The following is a 15,250-nucleotide window of genomic DNA, read 5'->3' as shown; positions in this document are numbered from 1 at the left end:
GAGGGACAACAGTGTTAAAAGAGAAGGAAGAGTCTATAACCAGCAGGATCTTAAGCAGCTGAACACACAGAAGAGCACTGAGGACCCAGCCTGAGCTGCATGGAGACCCTCAGAGCATTATCAAAACAGATATATTTATTCTTCTGGTACATGGGTTGTCACACACCACACGTGTGCACAGACCTGTCCTCTCCACTCACATGTGGCAGGGGCTGTCCATCACTGTCCCTGGCTGCAGTAGAGGGTGGGCAAGCCACAAGCAGCATAGCTCCTTCCCTGCTGTGGGTACTGGGAAGGGACTGCAGTGAGGGGTGCTGTCTGCTGGCCTGCACGCTCCAGCCCTAGCACTTGGGGCACTCCTGGGCTCTGAGGATCCAGGGGGTCCGTGGCATTTGGTCGAATGACTTGGTGGCTTAGCGAGGCGCTGGTCAGACTGTTGGTCAGCACAGGGAGGGGACACAGGGTGCTCACCTGCCTGGGCTCCCGAGCAGGAACCTGCAGGGACAGAGATGGCACCATCAGCCACATCCCCTACACGCTGGCACCCCCTCAGCAGCTACTTCCACACACCATTCTCCACGTGCTGCCACTGCTTCCTTCCGCACCAGCCTCTTCTTGTCATCCAAAGGTTTGGCCAGTGCCCGGATAACTCGGCCCTTGTATGGGAGCAGCTGTAGGACAGAAGGGGCTCTTTGTGAGAGAAATGGATGCTGGCTGCCCCCAGGAGGTCTGGGAGCCCTTGCCCCTCTACACACAGGAGCAGGCAGCAGGGTGCTGCAGAAGCACTTACCACTGTTGTGGGCAGACTGGTAAGGGCGTGGGCACAGCGCAGGGCGGCAATGCGGACAGCCTGGAACAGACAGGGATGAGGGCAGCACAGGGGGCAGGAGAGAGGGGCATAGCAGGCAGGAAGGAGGGGGTGCACGCACCATAGTGGGGCTGGAGGTGAGGTTGAGGAACTTGGTGACCAGTGTGTCGACATGCAGACTCATGATCTGGGGAGCTTCGAGCAGCAGTGGGTGGAGGCAGCTCAGTGTGGAGAGCTGTACTACACGATCTGAGCAGGACAAGGCCTCAAGCAGGAGGGAAAGCAGCTGCAGAGAGAGGGAGAACACAGGAGTCATGAGTAATCCCAAACCATGTACTCCACAATATCACAGCTCACCCTGCTTGCCACCCAGGCTGGCTCTTACCGTGGGCAGCTCTGTCACCAGCACAGGTTTGGGGAGGTGATTGAGCACATGGGAGAGGCCCTTCAGGTAATTGGCCTTCACATCTGTGGAGAGCAGAGATGGTTACAAGCAGCCTGCAGAAGGAGGAGATGGTGGCTCAGGTCCCCTGTAAAGGGTCAGGCGTGGTGAGGCTGGGCTGGGGGTGGCCACTCACCGGGGCCAGCCCCATGGAAGCCTTGCACCAGCTTGGGGACGTTGTCAGTGAAGAAGCGCTGGCGGAACATGATGCGCACGTCAGCATGGCAGCCCTTGTGCAGCACGTCCGGGGACTCAGCCATGAGCAAGGAGAAGCCATCGGCTGTGGCAGGGCCCAGCTCTGTGTCACCCAGCAGGCCCAGCAGCTGTGAGGGAGAGAGCCCTGAGACACAGTGCCCTGCTCCTGAGGGTCCCCAGCCAGCCATGGGGGAGCAAGGCAGGTTTCTTAGACCGCCCAGCCCCACTACCACCTACCTTGTCTGTCAGGCAAGAGCTCAGGGGGTGGTAGCGCAGCACCAGGGCTTTGGTCACCTGTGCAGGTAGAACAGTCAGTGCCAGGCTGGGTCCCCCAGCCCCCCTGCCCCACTCATCCAGGACAGGCCTTACCCAGAGCAGCAGGGTGAGTGCCTGCGTTCGGCGGGGCCCCTCCGCAAGGCTGGGCTCCATCTTGTTCACTGCAAGCTGCAGGATTTCGTCCAGCTGCTGCCCTGGGGATGGAAGGGCCAAGCTGAGCCATTCCTCCTGTCAGCAGTGGGCAGGGACACCTGGCATCTGCCCCAGCCCCCTTACCTGCTGGGTGCTTGTTCACCAGCCCTGCAAAGCACTTGGCAGCTGTGGTGGCCGTGAAGGGACAGTTGGAGGAACAGCTCAATGCCAGCAGCTCCCGGAGCAGCCATTCCTGCTGAGGGATTGCCACCTGGAAGAGACACAGAACGTGTTATGGCCCAGGGCTGCAGCTGCTCCCTCAGTCTGTCCATGGAGCTTGGTTTGGACAGAGGCTGGAGGGTGCTTGGGCAGGGCTCCCCATCAACGTACATCGCGGGGCAAGGAGCAGACGAAGGCCATGAGGAGGGCGATCAGGCGTCTTTGTGCCTCCAAGTGCTCCCCATCCTGCAAGGGAAGAACAGTGTCCATGTCATCACAGTCCTTGCTGCCAGCATATGCAAACATCCTCGTTCTGGTGCCCCAGCCCAAATCAAACATACCCCAAAAGGCTGGAAGGAGCAGGGAAAATTGTTTTGGGGTAAGAAGGAGACATCTCCATCCAGAAAGAGGGGCACCACATGAGACACACTCTGGGCAGCCAGCCTAGGAAAAGACATTGTAGTGTGCTGCTCTGGAAGGGTCACCAGAGACCGCCCAGGAGGCACAGGGCCACCCTGTACAGATAGCAGCAGAGGGCATGCAGCCTGCTCCCTCCCCACGATGGAGGACCCAGCTGCCTGCCCCAGCTTCACTCACTCAGGGCTCAGGTGAGTGGTGGCAGCACTGATGACTGGAATCATGGCAGCCAGCACCTCTTCCTCCAGCAGTGCCTTGCCTGGCAGTGTATGGGTGCTCTCTGCAGGTAGTGGGAGGAATGGAACTTGCTGGAGCCTGCTGTTCAGAAGGAGGCAGGCACAGCCCCCTGAATGCACACCAGAGTGGGGCAGGGCTCTGGGACAAGGGCAGGGAGCAGTGAAGCCCTATCTTGACAGCCACGGGTGCCAAAAGGCATCAGCAGTGGCACTGACTGCAGGATCAGGGACCCCTGAGAGCCCGGGAGTTGCCTGTTCTACCCTCTCCCACTCCAGCCCTGCACTTACCTGGCATGGCTGCCTGCACAGCCATGGCCAGCAGGCATGGCACCACTGTCTGGTGGAAGTACCAGCAGCCCTCAGCATCCTGCTGGCACTGCAGGGCCACACGGTGCAGGCTCTGGCACACAGAGATCACGTCTTGGGTGTTCTTGGCCTCAGTCTCTGCAGGGCACAGTCACCAAGTCAAACAGCCTCAACACCCAGCCCCCTGATCTGCACCAGGATCCTGGGACAATGCAGCTCTTCTGACTCCCACTCCACCAGTGGGATTCACAGCCCAGGTGTGGATTCCTTGTACCACTGCCATTCCAGCTCTCTCCCAGCCATCACCAGTAACAGAGGAAGCTCCTGCCCAGACACACTCTGTGGAGCTGCCTGCAGGAGCTCCATTACCTTTCTGCACCTTCTGGAGATGCTGTAGCAGGATGGGGACAGTCTCCTTCACGATGCTGGTGTGGGTGGACACAGCTGCCAGGGCCTGCAGGCAGCGCTGCTGCAAGGACTGGCGCTTGTGGTAGCTCTCCTCCCGCTCTGAAGAGGAAACACAGCTCAGAGGAGGACCTGGGGACACCCCACTCAAGCACAGTCAGGGCCCAGACCCTGCCAGGGTGGATGGGGTGAAGCAGCACAGCAGACCCAGCCCATGCCAGGCTCAAGGCACTCTGCCTGCTCTGCAGCTGGGCAGCTCCTTCTCACAAGGGTGGCCCTGGCCCCACACAGGCTGGCTGCCAGACCAGCCACAGCCTTCCCTGTGCCAGCACACAGTGCCTGTGCTGGGAAACCCCAAGGACAGCCACCGACCTACACCACATAACACAGCCCCACTGCCTGGCAGGAGCCCAATGGGGATGGAAAAGGCTTTACCCCAAAACCAGTCACCACTCTTTTCCCAGCCCTACCTGACTGCAGCTCCTCTTCAAGCTTGGGTACCATGTGTCCAGAGAAAACCTTTGGGTAGGCGGGGGCCAGGGACCCAGCTGCCTCCATTGCTGCTTCACTGCCAGGGGGAAAAGAGAATGGGAAAGGTGATGCAAGGACTGCAAGTCCAGGGCTGCTTGTACACCAGCTGCACAGACCTGGCCAGAAGGTGTCTCCAGAACCCCATTTCTCAGCAACTTGCCTTTTTCACCCCTCAGGTAGGCAGAGCAGAACCCCTGCTTTGACAGGCTCAACTTTGAGCCCATGAATTGTCTGGCTTATTCCATGCAGTCTTCTTGTTCAGAGAGTTCCTGTGCCTTCCCTCAGGCTACAGCAAAGCCAGGCTTTTTCCTCCTCCCAGTGTGGGCGTGATGCCAGCCCTCCCCTCACCTGCTCTGGGAATCCTCCTCATGCAGAGCAAGACGGATGAGGTGATCCACAACCAGTTCCAAATTAGAGGAAGACAGGAAGCCTGTAACAAGAGCCATAGAGGAATCCTACCCTTGGCCAAAGGCAAAGATGCTGGTGCACTGGACAGGATTCCTTCCCCCTCATCCAGGCCAGCAGCAATGCAGCAGCACACCAAATGCCAGAGATAAAAGGTGCCCAGCACAAACAGGCAAGAGAAAGACCAAATGTCCCTGGAGCTCATGGCTTGGGTAGAACACACTGCTGCTACTCCTGTGCACTTACAGGCAGCAGACAAGGATGTCCCAGCAGCCACCGTGTCTCTGAGAACACGGTGACACCTCCCTCTGTCTCAAGGGAAAAAAGGCACCAACCTTGCAGGGAGCCCAGGACAGTCAGTGCCTTGATCCCAACCAGCTGCAGCTGCACACTGGGATCCAGCAGCGCCGAGAACACCACAGAACAAACCGGGGCTTGGTGCAACAGCAGAGGGCTCTCATCTGGAGAGAGGGGCATGGAATCACTGCCAGTGTCTGGCTGTCACCACACAGCCACCATCACAGGACTTTCTGGGGTGCTGCTTCTGATACTCAATCATGCAGGGTCCCTGGGACATGGCAGGGGCTCACACATGCAGCCACACTGGCCAGTGAGTTTTCCTTGTATGTCAGCATACAGGAAAGTGAGGTCAGAGCCAGGAGCTCCTGGGATGCAGATGCCTCCAGAGGAAACAGCCACCCTCACCTTCTTCCACATGTCCCCACTTCTGCTGCAACTCCAGGAAGCCTAGCAGCATTTCCAGGATTGTCCTCCTCTGGCTGCTCTACAGGGACACAAGGGTGTAACCCAGATCACCGTCACTGCTGGGACAGAGCTGCACCTCAGCCCAGCACTGCGAGGCCACAGGGTGCCCATGGGGTCTCTACCCACAGCTAGGGAAGGACATCCTTAGACACCCTGCTGCCCCCAGGCCCTGTGGAGCCAGTGGGTGCCCCTCACCTGCGTGTGCTTGGTGTACTGCTCCAGCAGCAGGGGCAGGACGCTGTGGGTGATGCGGTGGTAGGTGCGGAGGGAGGCACCCGCTGCTGCCTGCAGGAGTTTGGCACTGGGCCACACCAGCTTCATGTCGGGCTCGCACAGATGGTGCCTGCAATCTGAGATAGGCTGGGCGTCAGCTTCACCGGCACAGAGCTCCTCTGCCTCGTGTGCAGGGACACAGCGGATAGCGGGCTGGGACGTGATGCCAGGGCGCAGCTCTGAGCTGCAGCACAGCCTCCCCAGCTGAGCAGCCTCCTACAGCTCCAAGCACATAGAGTGCAGTTCCAGCAGAGATGGAAGCAGCTCAATCCCCTTATCCTCCCTTTCTGCAGCCAATTACCTTGGAGAAGCCAAATATTGCTGTGAGGACTAGAAAGAAAGGCTTGAAAGAGAAGAGGAAGGCACATCTCTACCTAGAAGGATGCTTTCAGGCCTGGCTGCATGGGGCAGGTCTCTGTTAGCTACCTTGCAGGATGCTGCTGAGGAAGGAATCCAGCAGATCCTCAGAATCAGAGCTGAGCACGGAGCGGGAGAGGCAGGCAGAGAGAGCACGCAGTGCAGCCAGGCATTCCGTCTCAATCTTCTCACTCGCTGTCTGGAACACCTGCAGGAAAGGCCAAAGGGTGAGCTGAACTCCACTGCTGACAACAACCACGGGCTTCAGGCTCCCAATGCAGGCTGAAGGGCTCAGGCTCCTGCCTCACTTCCCACGTGATTTGAACATACAGCATGGCACCTTCAAGCCACATGGACATGCTGATAGGGCTGGCCTGTCCCCTCCACTTTTTAGCTGGGGCAGTCCAAGGTCACAGGTGCGACTGCTGGGAGATACGGGGCCCACCTGGTCTGGTTGAGAACTCCTGCTCAGCAGAAGCCCAGCCCAGGTGGAGCCCTGCAGTACTCACCTCTCTGCGCAGGGATGACCAGAGGCTGGGAAGGAATTCCTGCAGCTCCTTCTGCCCATAGATGGCACAGCAGGCAGTCTGCAAGAGGAAGACAGGAGAAAGCATCACAGAGAAGCCAGTACCAGGAGGACACAGTGCCAGGACACCGCTCATCGCGGCAGGTTCATGCTGAGCTGCACAAATCGCTCAAGAAAAACAGGAAAGAGTGATGCAGGCGAAATCAGGACTCTGGAAATTGTGGCTCTGCAAGGGAGAGTCTCTGGATGGCAGGAAGAAGGGCTCAGAAGTGGCTGGCAGCTGCTACTGCCACAGATTAGCTATAGGCTGAACGAAGTAGGGGATCTCTCCTTACCAGAGTCTGCAGCGAGTCAAGCTTGGCACTTTGCAGTTCTGAGTCCAACTTCTCAATAAGCAGAGGGAGAAGGAACTGCAGAGAGAAACATTTTAATTCAGCTCATCCCTTTTACCACCTTGTCCATGGCCCTGCAAGGCTGCAAGTTCAGCCTCTGCCAGGAGAGCAGAGGTGAAGGGGTACCTGCAATAGGCAGCCCCTTCCCAGGGTGTCAGTCAGCACCCTCCCCATTACCAGCCCCAGCAGGAGACAGGGCTGCCCAAGTGCAAGCTCCTGGTCCCAGTTTTCCCCATCCCACAGAGTCACAGCAGGAGCTGCAGCCCTATGAAAGGCAGCCTGTGCTAAGGGAACAGCGAGGTGCACAAGAATCCCCAGGGAGCTTTGTACCTCAGCAAACTGGGTCGTGGAGGCCAGTACAGCCCGGAGGCTCAAGATCAGGTCTTCCCTCTGGATGCCATGAGGATCATTGGGGGGCTGGAAAGGAAGCAGAGAGCAGGAGACCCACCAGTCAGGAAACATCGCAACCCAGCCATCAGCCAAGGCTGCATCACTTCATCTCCAACAAGGCAGCAGCAGCGCCTGTCACCACAGCTAGTTTGGCACCTGCCTGCCAGCCTGGGTACCACAGCTCACAGCTGAACACTGCCCAGCCAAGACCCTTGGCCACCCTCTCATCCCATTCCCTGGAGAGGACACAACCCCCTAAGAAAACACCAGAAAGAAATAAAGTATAGGCTGTGGCACATGGCAGACTCACTCACCGGAGTAAAATCAACAGGGAAGTAGCAGGATGTAACTTCAAACAGCTCCTCCACAAAGGGACCTGCAGACAGAGGAGAGAGGGGGTGAGCAAAGATACTGGGCAAAAAAAGCACAGCAGCTGTGTTCAGCACCCACAATAGGCCAGCTCTGCAGCTTTTAAAGCATGTTAGGGACCACCCCAGGCCTGGTCAGACCCAAGAGCCACTCCTCCAACAGCTCAAAGAAAAGGGATATGTTTCCCAGCTTTGCATGGCAGGTTTAGGCTCACCCAGAGCATAGTCCTTGGCAATGAGATCATGCACAATCTGGAAGGCCACCAGCAGATTGCGGGGATCCTTCTCCCCATCCATGACCTGGATGAAGCCGAAGGTGAAGTTGGCACCCAGGCCTTTCAGCTCTGCAGAAAGAAGGAGCATGAGCAAGTGCAGGACATCAGACCTCACAACACGACATTAAATCAGCCAAGTTGCCCCAGCCCCACAGTCCTTTTCCAGGTCTCCCAGGCAGAGCCACAGAGCCCTTGGAGAAGGTGAAAGTGAGTCATTTTCCCAGCCTCAACAATCCCAGAGTGGTTCTGGCATCTGCTCCCTCACCTTCCTCCCTGGTGCTCATGAAGTTGGTGATGATGCTGTAGACTGTATGGCGGTCCAGCTGCAGCAAGGACTGAAGGGAGAAGCAGACCAATCAAAACCATCCTGTACACATGGCAGCACAGCTACCCACTACCCCACAGGCAACACATGCCCTTGAGAGAGAGCAGGACCCCCAGCAGCTCAGCTGCTGCTTCCTAGCAGAGAGATCCCATTTATCACACGCAAAGTGTGCACATGCCTATGCAATGGCACATGAACATGACTCTGTCCCATCACTGCATGAATGCACTATCAGTCAAACCAGGGCCACACATGCTGCCCAAGGCACTGCAAGCAGAAACAAACTTATATGTGAGGAGAACTGGACTGGGGGCACTGAGAATGGAGCAAAAGGAAATAATTGCCCTAGGGCTGAGAAAAGAGAGGACAAGGGCCAAACAGGATTCTTGGCTGTTGTCTGTCTCTCACAGTCTCTCTTGCAGTGATCCAAGCTGTCTCTGAGCTCTGCAGAAGCACTGCACTGTGCTGAACGGCCAGTCCTCAGGGCAGTCGGCCACTCCTGGACACACAGGGAGCAGAGATCAAGGACAGGAGGATAGGAAATCACATTGCTCACCTGCACATGTACCTCCTGGAAGATGGCTTTGAGCACAGACACTGCTAGCCCTGGGGACAGCACCTCACACATGCTCTGGGGACAGGAAGAGAAAAGCAAGAATAGAATACCATGATGGCAGCCACATAACAGAGCTCCTGCCTCCACACAGCAGCTGCCTGCAGGATCCTCTTCCACAAGAGGGAGAGCTCAGTATTCCTTCCCCAGACAGAACAGGATAAGATGCCCATCATCTGTGCTGCTCCCCAGGGTGCCCCAGTACCCAACACAGGACAAGAAATCAAGACAGTCTCCTGTCCCTGGCTCCTCCACAAGAAGCACAGCAGAAGAGAGGAGAAAGGGCAATGTTGCCAGATGGGCTGACAGCCCAGCCAGGCCCTGCTCGACCCAGAGCTCCAACCCATACCCAGGTGTTGCATCTCGCTGACACTGCTGGGGGATGCAGCCCAGCACTGTGGGCTGGGGGTGCGAGCTCACCAGTGCCCGGAGTCCCTGGAGCACCGAGGGAATCACCAGGTGATTGTCTTGCAGCCGGCTCTCATAGAACAGGACCAGATGCAGCACTGTCAGAAACAGACACCAGGTGTGTGTTAGCCCTAGGAAACACAGCTGCTGGGTGCTGGCCCCAGCTCAACCACAAACTGATGGATTAAGAGTGAGCACATCTTGCACTAGTGAATGGGACACACTGCTGCTGTTGGGTGCACCCACCTGGCTCCAACACCTTTGCCCTCCTCTTGTAAGCAGCCCACGCCTAACTGCAGCAGGGCAGCAGCACCTCTTGCTGCTGCAGAAGTGCAGGAGCTACCCAAGAGGCGTTTGCCCTGGCCTGTCCAGACACGTGGATGCAGACACCAGCAGCAGAGTGGCAGTCTGCTCAGCGGAGGCTGGAGGATGTCATGGGGTGGGGTACAGAGCTGGAGCAGGAGTTCTGGCTTCCTCCAGCCTGGCTCCACAACACGTTCCTGGCCCCTGAGTCACAGCCACGGGCGCCTGCACACCCCAGCCCTGGGGAGTGGTAGCAGGAAGCAGACTGGAAGAGCCGGCTAGCAGCATCCTGTGCCCACAGCTGCTGCAGAAACTCAGCCCCCCAGGAGGCAGCCTGACGCAGCGCTTGAGAAATTACCTGCGTGAGCAGGGACACGAGGCTCTAACAGAGCTCCCTCCCCTTGCTCAATTGCTCTGAGTCTCTTTTCTCCTTCAAGTATCCCCACTGAACCTCCCCACCTCTGGCTGCCCCTCCAGAGCACCCCAGTTCCCATCAGTCATCACATCCAGCTACTGCAGTAGATAAGGTTCTATGCACAGCTGCTCTCAGCCCTGCCTGGCTGCAGCCAAAGACAGTCAAATTCCAAGGACTAAGCATCTTTTACTTCCATCCTCCCCTTCCTCCACCTTACTTACTAGCTAGGCCCCCTGTCTAGCCAGCCTCCTGGCATAAATTCAGCTTCCCATTTGCAAGGTCCCCAAGCCAAAGCTTGTTAGCACTTACTGGCTTTCCCTGCTGCCAGCCAGCTGCTATGGGGCATTTAACAGAGGCAGACCTTCTCCTTGGCTCCATGAACAGGGCATCTTCCCCTCCCCACCCCAGTCCATTCTCATCCTTACGCTGATCTCCCCTCCTCCGCAGGCCCCAGGGTTCCTCCTGAGTTAACACGGTCAGGCTGCAGGGCTGCAGTGTGACTTGGTGTGTGAAGGACAGGCTTCCTGCTCTGAGTCATCACCCAAGGATTCTGACATACAGATGTATCCCCAATGTGTCCCACGTGGTGCTGAGCACACCTTGGTGTGCAACACCCACACACTGTCAGGGGCCCCAGCTGTCCAGCAATTGGGGCCTGAATTATGTGGTGAGTTTGGCAAAAAAGGCTGCAGCGCAAAGCTTCGTGGACTTTGGACTTTGACTCTTAGAGACATGTACAAGGTTGTCACAGTGTTAAATCAATCTCTTTGCCAATTGCAGGACAGACATTTTAATGGCACAGGCTTTGTCCCCAGCCAGACACTCAAGGACCAGAAAAGCCCTTACCTTCCTTCTCCTGGAGCAGGGAGTAACACTGTAGCAGGACTTGCGACAACAGCTGGATGCCTCGCCCTCGCATCCGAGGTTCTGTGTTCTCCAGGCAAAACCTAGGCCAGGAGGGGAGAAAGCCCAAGAATCCTGTTGTGAGCAGGTACATCCAAGCAGGAAGCACATCCTGAGCAGGCACAAAACCAAAGAGGTGCCCCTCTGTGGGCCCAACCACACCTGACTTGCTGGCAGAGTGGAAACAGACTCCTCTCCCCCTGTCTGTGCTGCATGTGTGCACTCAGCCCCAGAACCATGCAGAAAGAAATCCAAGCTCTCAAGTCAGACCAAAGAAATTGCTCTTGCAGCATGTTCTCAAGATCACAAGGGTCAAAAAGGATAAAGCCTCTTACAGTGAGGCACACCCAGCCCCCAGCCTGTGAGAAAGGAGCCTAGGCTATGACAGTTTGGACACAAAAGCAGAAGCTGAGTGCCAGCCAACTTGTGACATGGTGTTGTGCAGCTGTGTGCTCAGGCAGCTCCTGCTGGGGACAGCCCCAACTGCAAAGTGCCCTGCAGCATGCTGCCTGCCACAGCATCTCTCCTCTGTCCTGGGAGAGCATCAGGGGCTGCTCCAGCCTTGCTCCTTCCCAAAGAGCTCCCACATCCAGGGAGGGCAAAGCACTGCTCAAGCCCCACTCTGTGAGCAGACAACATCCTGTCCACTGCAATGTGTCATCCAGTGCTGAAGCTCATCCTGGATGAGCACACTTGTCCTTCTCACTATGCCTCCTTCTGGGAATGTCCCCTGCAAGGCCTTTACCCAATGTATAACTTGCATAAGGCTTTTCTTACCCCAGGGCTTCCACAAGCTGCAGCACTGTCCACCTTCCATCCTTCACCCCTGGAGAAAGAGGTAAAGAGAGTGAACCAGAGAGATCATGCAGGCATGTTGCTGGAAATGGATGCTGGGACACATCCCAGCACTGCATTGGGAACTGCCAGTCAGTGCTGACTCCTCACCAAGCACCAAAGGAGCCATGTGCACTCAACTGGTGGGGCTGCCTCCAGCCCTGCCTGCAAACACATCTGAGACTGAGAGCTGAGAGGAGACAGCCAGTGGAGAACTTGCCTGCACTTTGCCTCACCCTCTCCCTGCAGCATGGCTGTGTGTGTGGCTCCTAAGAGAAGTCTTGCTGTGTTCCACTTCTCTGAGATACTAAAACCCCCTTTTCCAAGGTGAGCATGCTGTGAGGAGACAGAGGGCAGCTCTCCAGATGCTTCCTGAGGGAGAACTGGCGGAACAAGCAGCACAGACACTAGTGATCACTCAGCTTCCCACCTTGGCTCCATCACCTCCATGCTGCAAGAACTGCACTAACTCCTTCCAAGATGAAGGCAGTTTTGTGGTCAGAGGAAGATAAAATGCTGGGATTCCTGGAGTCTATTTCCAACTCTGACTCAGATTCCTAGCCAGGTTGCCTCATTCACCTATGGCCTCCGTACTCTTGCAATTCAACTGGGGGAAGAGTCACTCCTCAGGAGGCTTTGGTAAGGACCTGCTTGCTGCACCTTACAAGAACCTTGGCAGAAGGGCAGGTTCTCCATTCCTGCCACCCATTGCCAATGTGGCACCTCCCCAGAAGGAAAGCTCTGTGTATGCCCTCTGCTCAGACATATGCTGGCAGGCAAGGGACTGCTTTCCTTCAGACCCCTAACCTGCAGTCAGGTGTCAAGGGACATTGCTGGAAAACAAGCAGCATCCCTAACTTTCTGCCTGGACAAAACAGCGTTCCCATAAAAAACCCCAAATCACCTGGCAGTCACTGAGACTCACTGTCTTTGCCCAGGGGCACTTTTGGGCACTCTGGAGGGACCTGCTCACCTCTCTGCCCTGCTGAACCTACATGACTGACAGGGCACTCACCCTCTCAGAAGCCCAAAGGTTTCATTATGGGCTTTCCCAGGCCTTGTTCCAGCCAGTGTCTCCTGCTGCTGCAAGCCTTTACTGTCCCTTCCTAAGCAGTTAATTCCAGTATTAAGACACACTGTTCATCATAGAGCTGTCTCTAGGGATGGGATGACAGTGTTTTCTGACAGTGTGTTCTGACAGCAGGCAGTCCTGACTCCAGAGACAAAGCTTTCAATCCTGCCTGGCACAGCAGGGAGAGGGAGCCTGAGCTGAGAAACAGAACAGATAAGGGGAGCTGTGTGGAAAAAGAGCCCAGCAGGTCTTGAAATTGACGGGCACACACTGAAAAGGGGGCGCCCTCAGAGACAGCCATGATGTGCTGGCAAAATTTCCTGCAGAAAAACAACAGTGAAACAGCAAGCAGATGCTTTGCACCAGCCAAAGCAGAGTGGGCTGCAGAGAGAGCTTGGATGGCCCCTCCACATCCAGCATCCCAGTATCTTGCTCTGCAAGCTCATGAAGAGCCCTTGTGCCTCTGCACCATCACAGAAAAAGTCTGAGACAAATGCCATCTCTGTGGCCAGGTGCTCTGCCTCTCTGTGTCTGCAGAGACTGAAAGCAGCTCTACACAAAGCTTCTGGTTCCCTACTCAACAGGAAAGAGCTGCAGTGTGATGGCTAAACCACAGTCTGGTACTGATGCACCCTAAGATCAGCAGCTCCTTTGCTCAGCTCAGCGAGGGAGCTCCCTGTGCTGTCAGGGACCCAGGTGTGACCAGCTTTGCCTCACACGGTGTGGCCACCCCTCCCTGGCACAGCCTGTGAGTGTGGTGTGCCTGTGGCCAGCACAGCTCATTGGACCTGCCTCATCAGCAAGGCAGGCACAGTGGTGAGCCCTGAAACTGCTGCCTTCACATCTGGCAGCTGCACATATGCCCCAAGGTTAATTAGGCACCTTGAATCCCTCTACCAGGAGGGGCTGCCTTGCTATTCTGGCATTGCTGTAGCTCCCAGAGACTTAGCAGAAGGAAGTCATTCACCCTGTGCTGGATTGCTACTCTGAACCAAGCTGCTCTCTTTCCTGACAGGTCTCTCCCTCTTTCAGTGTCCTTTTAGGTATTAGTTGCTTCTGGAGGACTTCCATTCTTGTTTCCCCCACACCTTCAAAATGTGAGCTCAACTTTCACAGGGAATGTGTAATGGATTCTGTAACAGTGGTATCCTTCTCTCCCCATTTTTTAAGATGAATTCAGCCTCCTCCTGCCACCCACTGACCCATGCAGCCCAACCTGCCCGTGACAGCACCAAGGCCTTTAGGCCACTTGCCAAGTTACGCTCATTTTAGTCCTTAGCAACAAACTGGTGAAGCTCAGTGTGTTTGTTACAGCAATTGCACAATGGCCATGAGCTTAGAAAAGACCTCACTATCCTTTTGCTCAAGGATACACAATGCAATTTAATCCTTTCTGATGTGTGGTTCTGTACGAGGTCAGAGGGGCTCAAGGACACTTGCCAGCCCCACTGTTTGTGAAGGTGGGCTTGTCACAAGAGCCACACGGCTGAAAAGAGCTGGGAGGAGCAAGAGGGGAGCAATTCTCTCTTGGAAAAGCTTTCTCCAGGCACTTCCGTAACATGACAGCAGGTGACAACAGCAGTTTTAAGGTTATCCTTCCCCAGGTATACCCCAAATATGTTGGAGACTGCGTAACCCTTCTGCAACATCTTGAATGTCACATAGGTTAGAGAATTCCTCCCAATTTCCTTGGCATTTTCTTCAATCTGTGTTACATGGGCCACTGGTTTCCTTTCTGTTTTGCCAGCTCATCTCATCACCAAGACACTACATAGCAGTTCACAAGCCATCAGGCCTTGGGAAAGGTTCTAGAAGGTACCCGTCTATGTAATGTAACATACACAGACAACCCTTCTCAGCTCTCCGAGCTCCTTCACGAAACATGCTGAAGCCACTGCCTACACACACAAAAAATCAAATATCACCTTCTCCTTAGAAAGCTACATTCCTGAAGCTGTGACTTCCCTAATGCAACAAAGTCACCCAATTGCTGATCGAAGGAGAAAGATAAATTATCCGACGAAATCAAATGCATAGGTCTTGCTAGAAACCACAGTGAGGGTAGTCTGCAACTGTCACCTCCCACGGTCCCTCAGTAAGGCCATGAGCTCTCGTCCCACCGTCGATTTCTCTGCCACGCACACGTGCTTCGCTCCTGGAGCCCCTGACCCTCGCGGCTGTCCCGCTCCTACCGCGCACCTCCTCGGCAGCTCCGAGCTGCAGGCCCTACCCTCCCCATTCCCACGTGCCCTGCCCGCACGGCAGCCCCACAACCCACAGACACGCTCTGTCCACACCACACCACACCACACCACACCACACCACACCCACCACCCTACCCTGCCCTGCCCTGCCCTGCCCAGCCCAGCCCGCAGCCCCACGCTTCCTCCCAAACCCCTCCCCACGCCGCCACGACCCGCCCGTACCCACGCCCGCCCCAGGCCGGCCCCGACGCCGTGCCCACGCCCAGTCCCGCCCCACCCCGCCCCCGCGCGGTACCTGCCGCCACCTCCGCGGCACGGCCGTCCTGCTGCCCAGACACGAAGTCCCGGACGGAGGTGGCGAGAGCCTCCGCCCCGACCCCGGCGGCCGCCATGACACCCGCGCGCAGAGCCGCGGCCCGGCCCCCGCACCCCGCCTGCGCCTGCGCGGGGGCGGG

The 15,250-nt window shown here is 56.6% G+C and overlaps 1 protein-coding gene across 2 annotated transcripts; it reads right to left on the bottom strand.

The window, feature by feature from the left end:
- Positions 1-112: 112 nt before the first annotated feature.
- On the bottom strand, positions 113-15,187 carry MMS19 (MMS19 homolog, cytosolic iron-sulfur assembly component). Of its 2 annotated transcripts, XM_036386025.1 has the most exons (31): positions 15,091-15,187; positions 11,463-11,511; positions 10,629-10,729; positions 9,077-9,162; positions 8,600-8,674; positions 7,984-8,053; positions 7,659-7,787; positions 7,390-7,451; positions 7,016-7,102; positions 6,629-6,703; positions 6,277-6,354; positions 5,837-5,975; positions 5,333-5,487; positions 5,078-5,156; positions 4,708-4,833; positions 4,316-4,397; positions 3,907-4,004; positions 3,401-3,538; positions 3,014-3,169; positions 2,670-2,769; positions 2,414-2,516; positions 2,244-2,318; positions 1,998-2,124; positions 1,815-1,915; positions 1,683-1,739; positions 1,387-1,573; positions 1,194-1,276; positions 930-1,094; positions 791-850; positions 571-671; positions 113-495 (listed from the first exon to the last, which is right to left on the bottom strand). In XM_036386025.1, the coding sequence occupies exons 1-31, from the start codon at positions 15,185-15,187 to the stop codon at positions 468-470; spliced, it is 3,069 nt and encodes a 1,022-aa protein (XP_036241918.1). In that variant the 3' UTR covers positions 113-467. The 2 variants fall into 2 exon arrangements, with proteins under 2 accessions (XP_036241918.1, XP_036241919.1); XM_036386026.2 differs by lacking the exons at positions 113-495; positions 571-671; positions 791-850; positions 930-1,094; positions 15,091-15,187 and having other exon boundaries at positions 1,198-1,306; positions 11,463-11,508.
- Positions 15,188-15,250: the final 63 nt, after the last annotated feature.

This window comes from Molothrus ater, chromosome 8 (genome assembly GCF_012460135.2).
Source record: "Molothrus ater isolate BHLD 08-10-18 breed brown headed cowbird chromosome 8, BPBGC_Mater_1.1, whole genome shotgun sequence".
Taxonomy (NCBI): domain Eukaryota; kingdom Metazoa; phylum Chordata; class Aves; order Passeriformes; family Icteridae; genus Molothrus; species Molothrus ater.
The sequence above is the reverse complement of the archived record's forward strand: the minus strand, read 5'-3'. Positions and strand labels throughout refer to the sequence as shown.

Coding starts and splice junctions, on each gene's coding strand:
- MMS19 (XM_036386025.1), bottom strand. CDS start 15,187: ATGGCGGCCGCCGGGGTCGGGGCGGAGGCTCTCGCCACCTCCGTCCGG. Junction 7,452..7,658: donor TGCCAAGGACTATGCTCTGG/GTGAGCCTAAAC, acceptor CTCTGTCTGCAG/GTCCCTTTGTGGAGGAGCTG. Junction 1,095..1,193: donor TGGTGACAGAGCTGCCCACG/GTAAGAGCCAGC, acceptor CTCTCTCTGCAG/CTGCTTTCCCTCCTGCTTGA.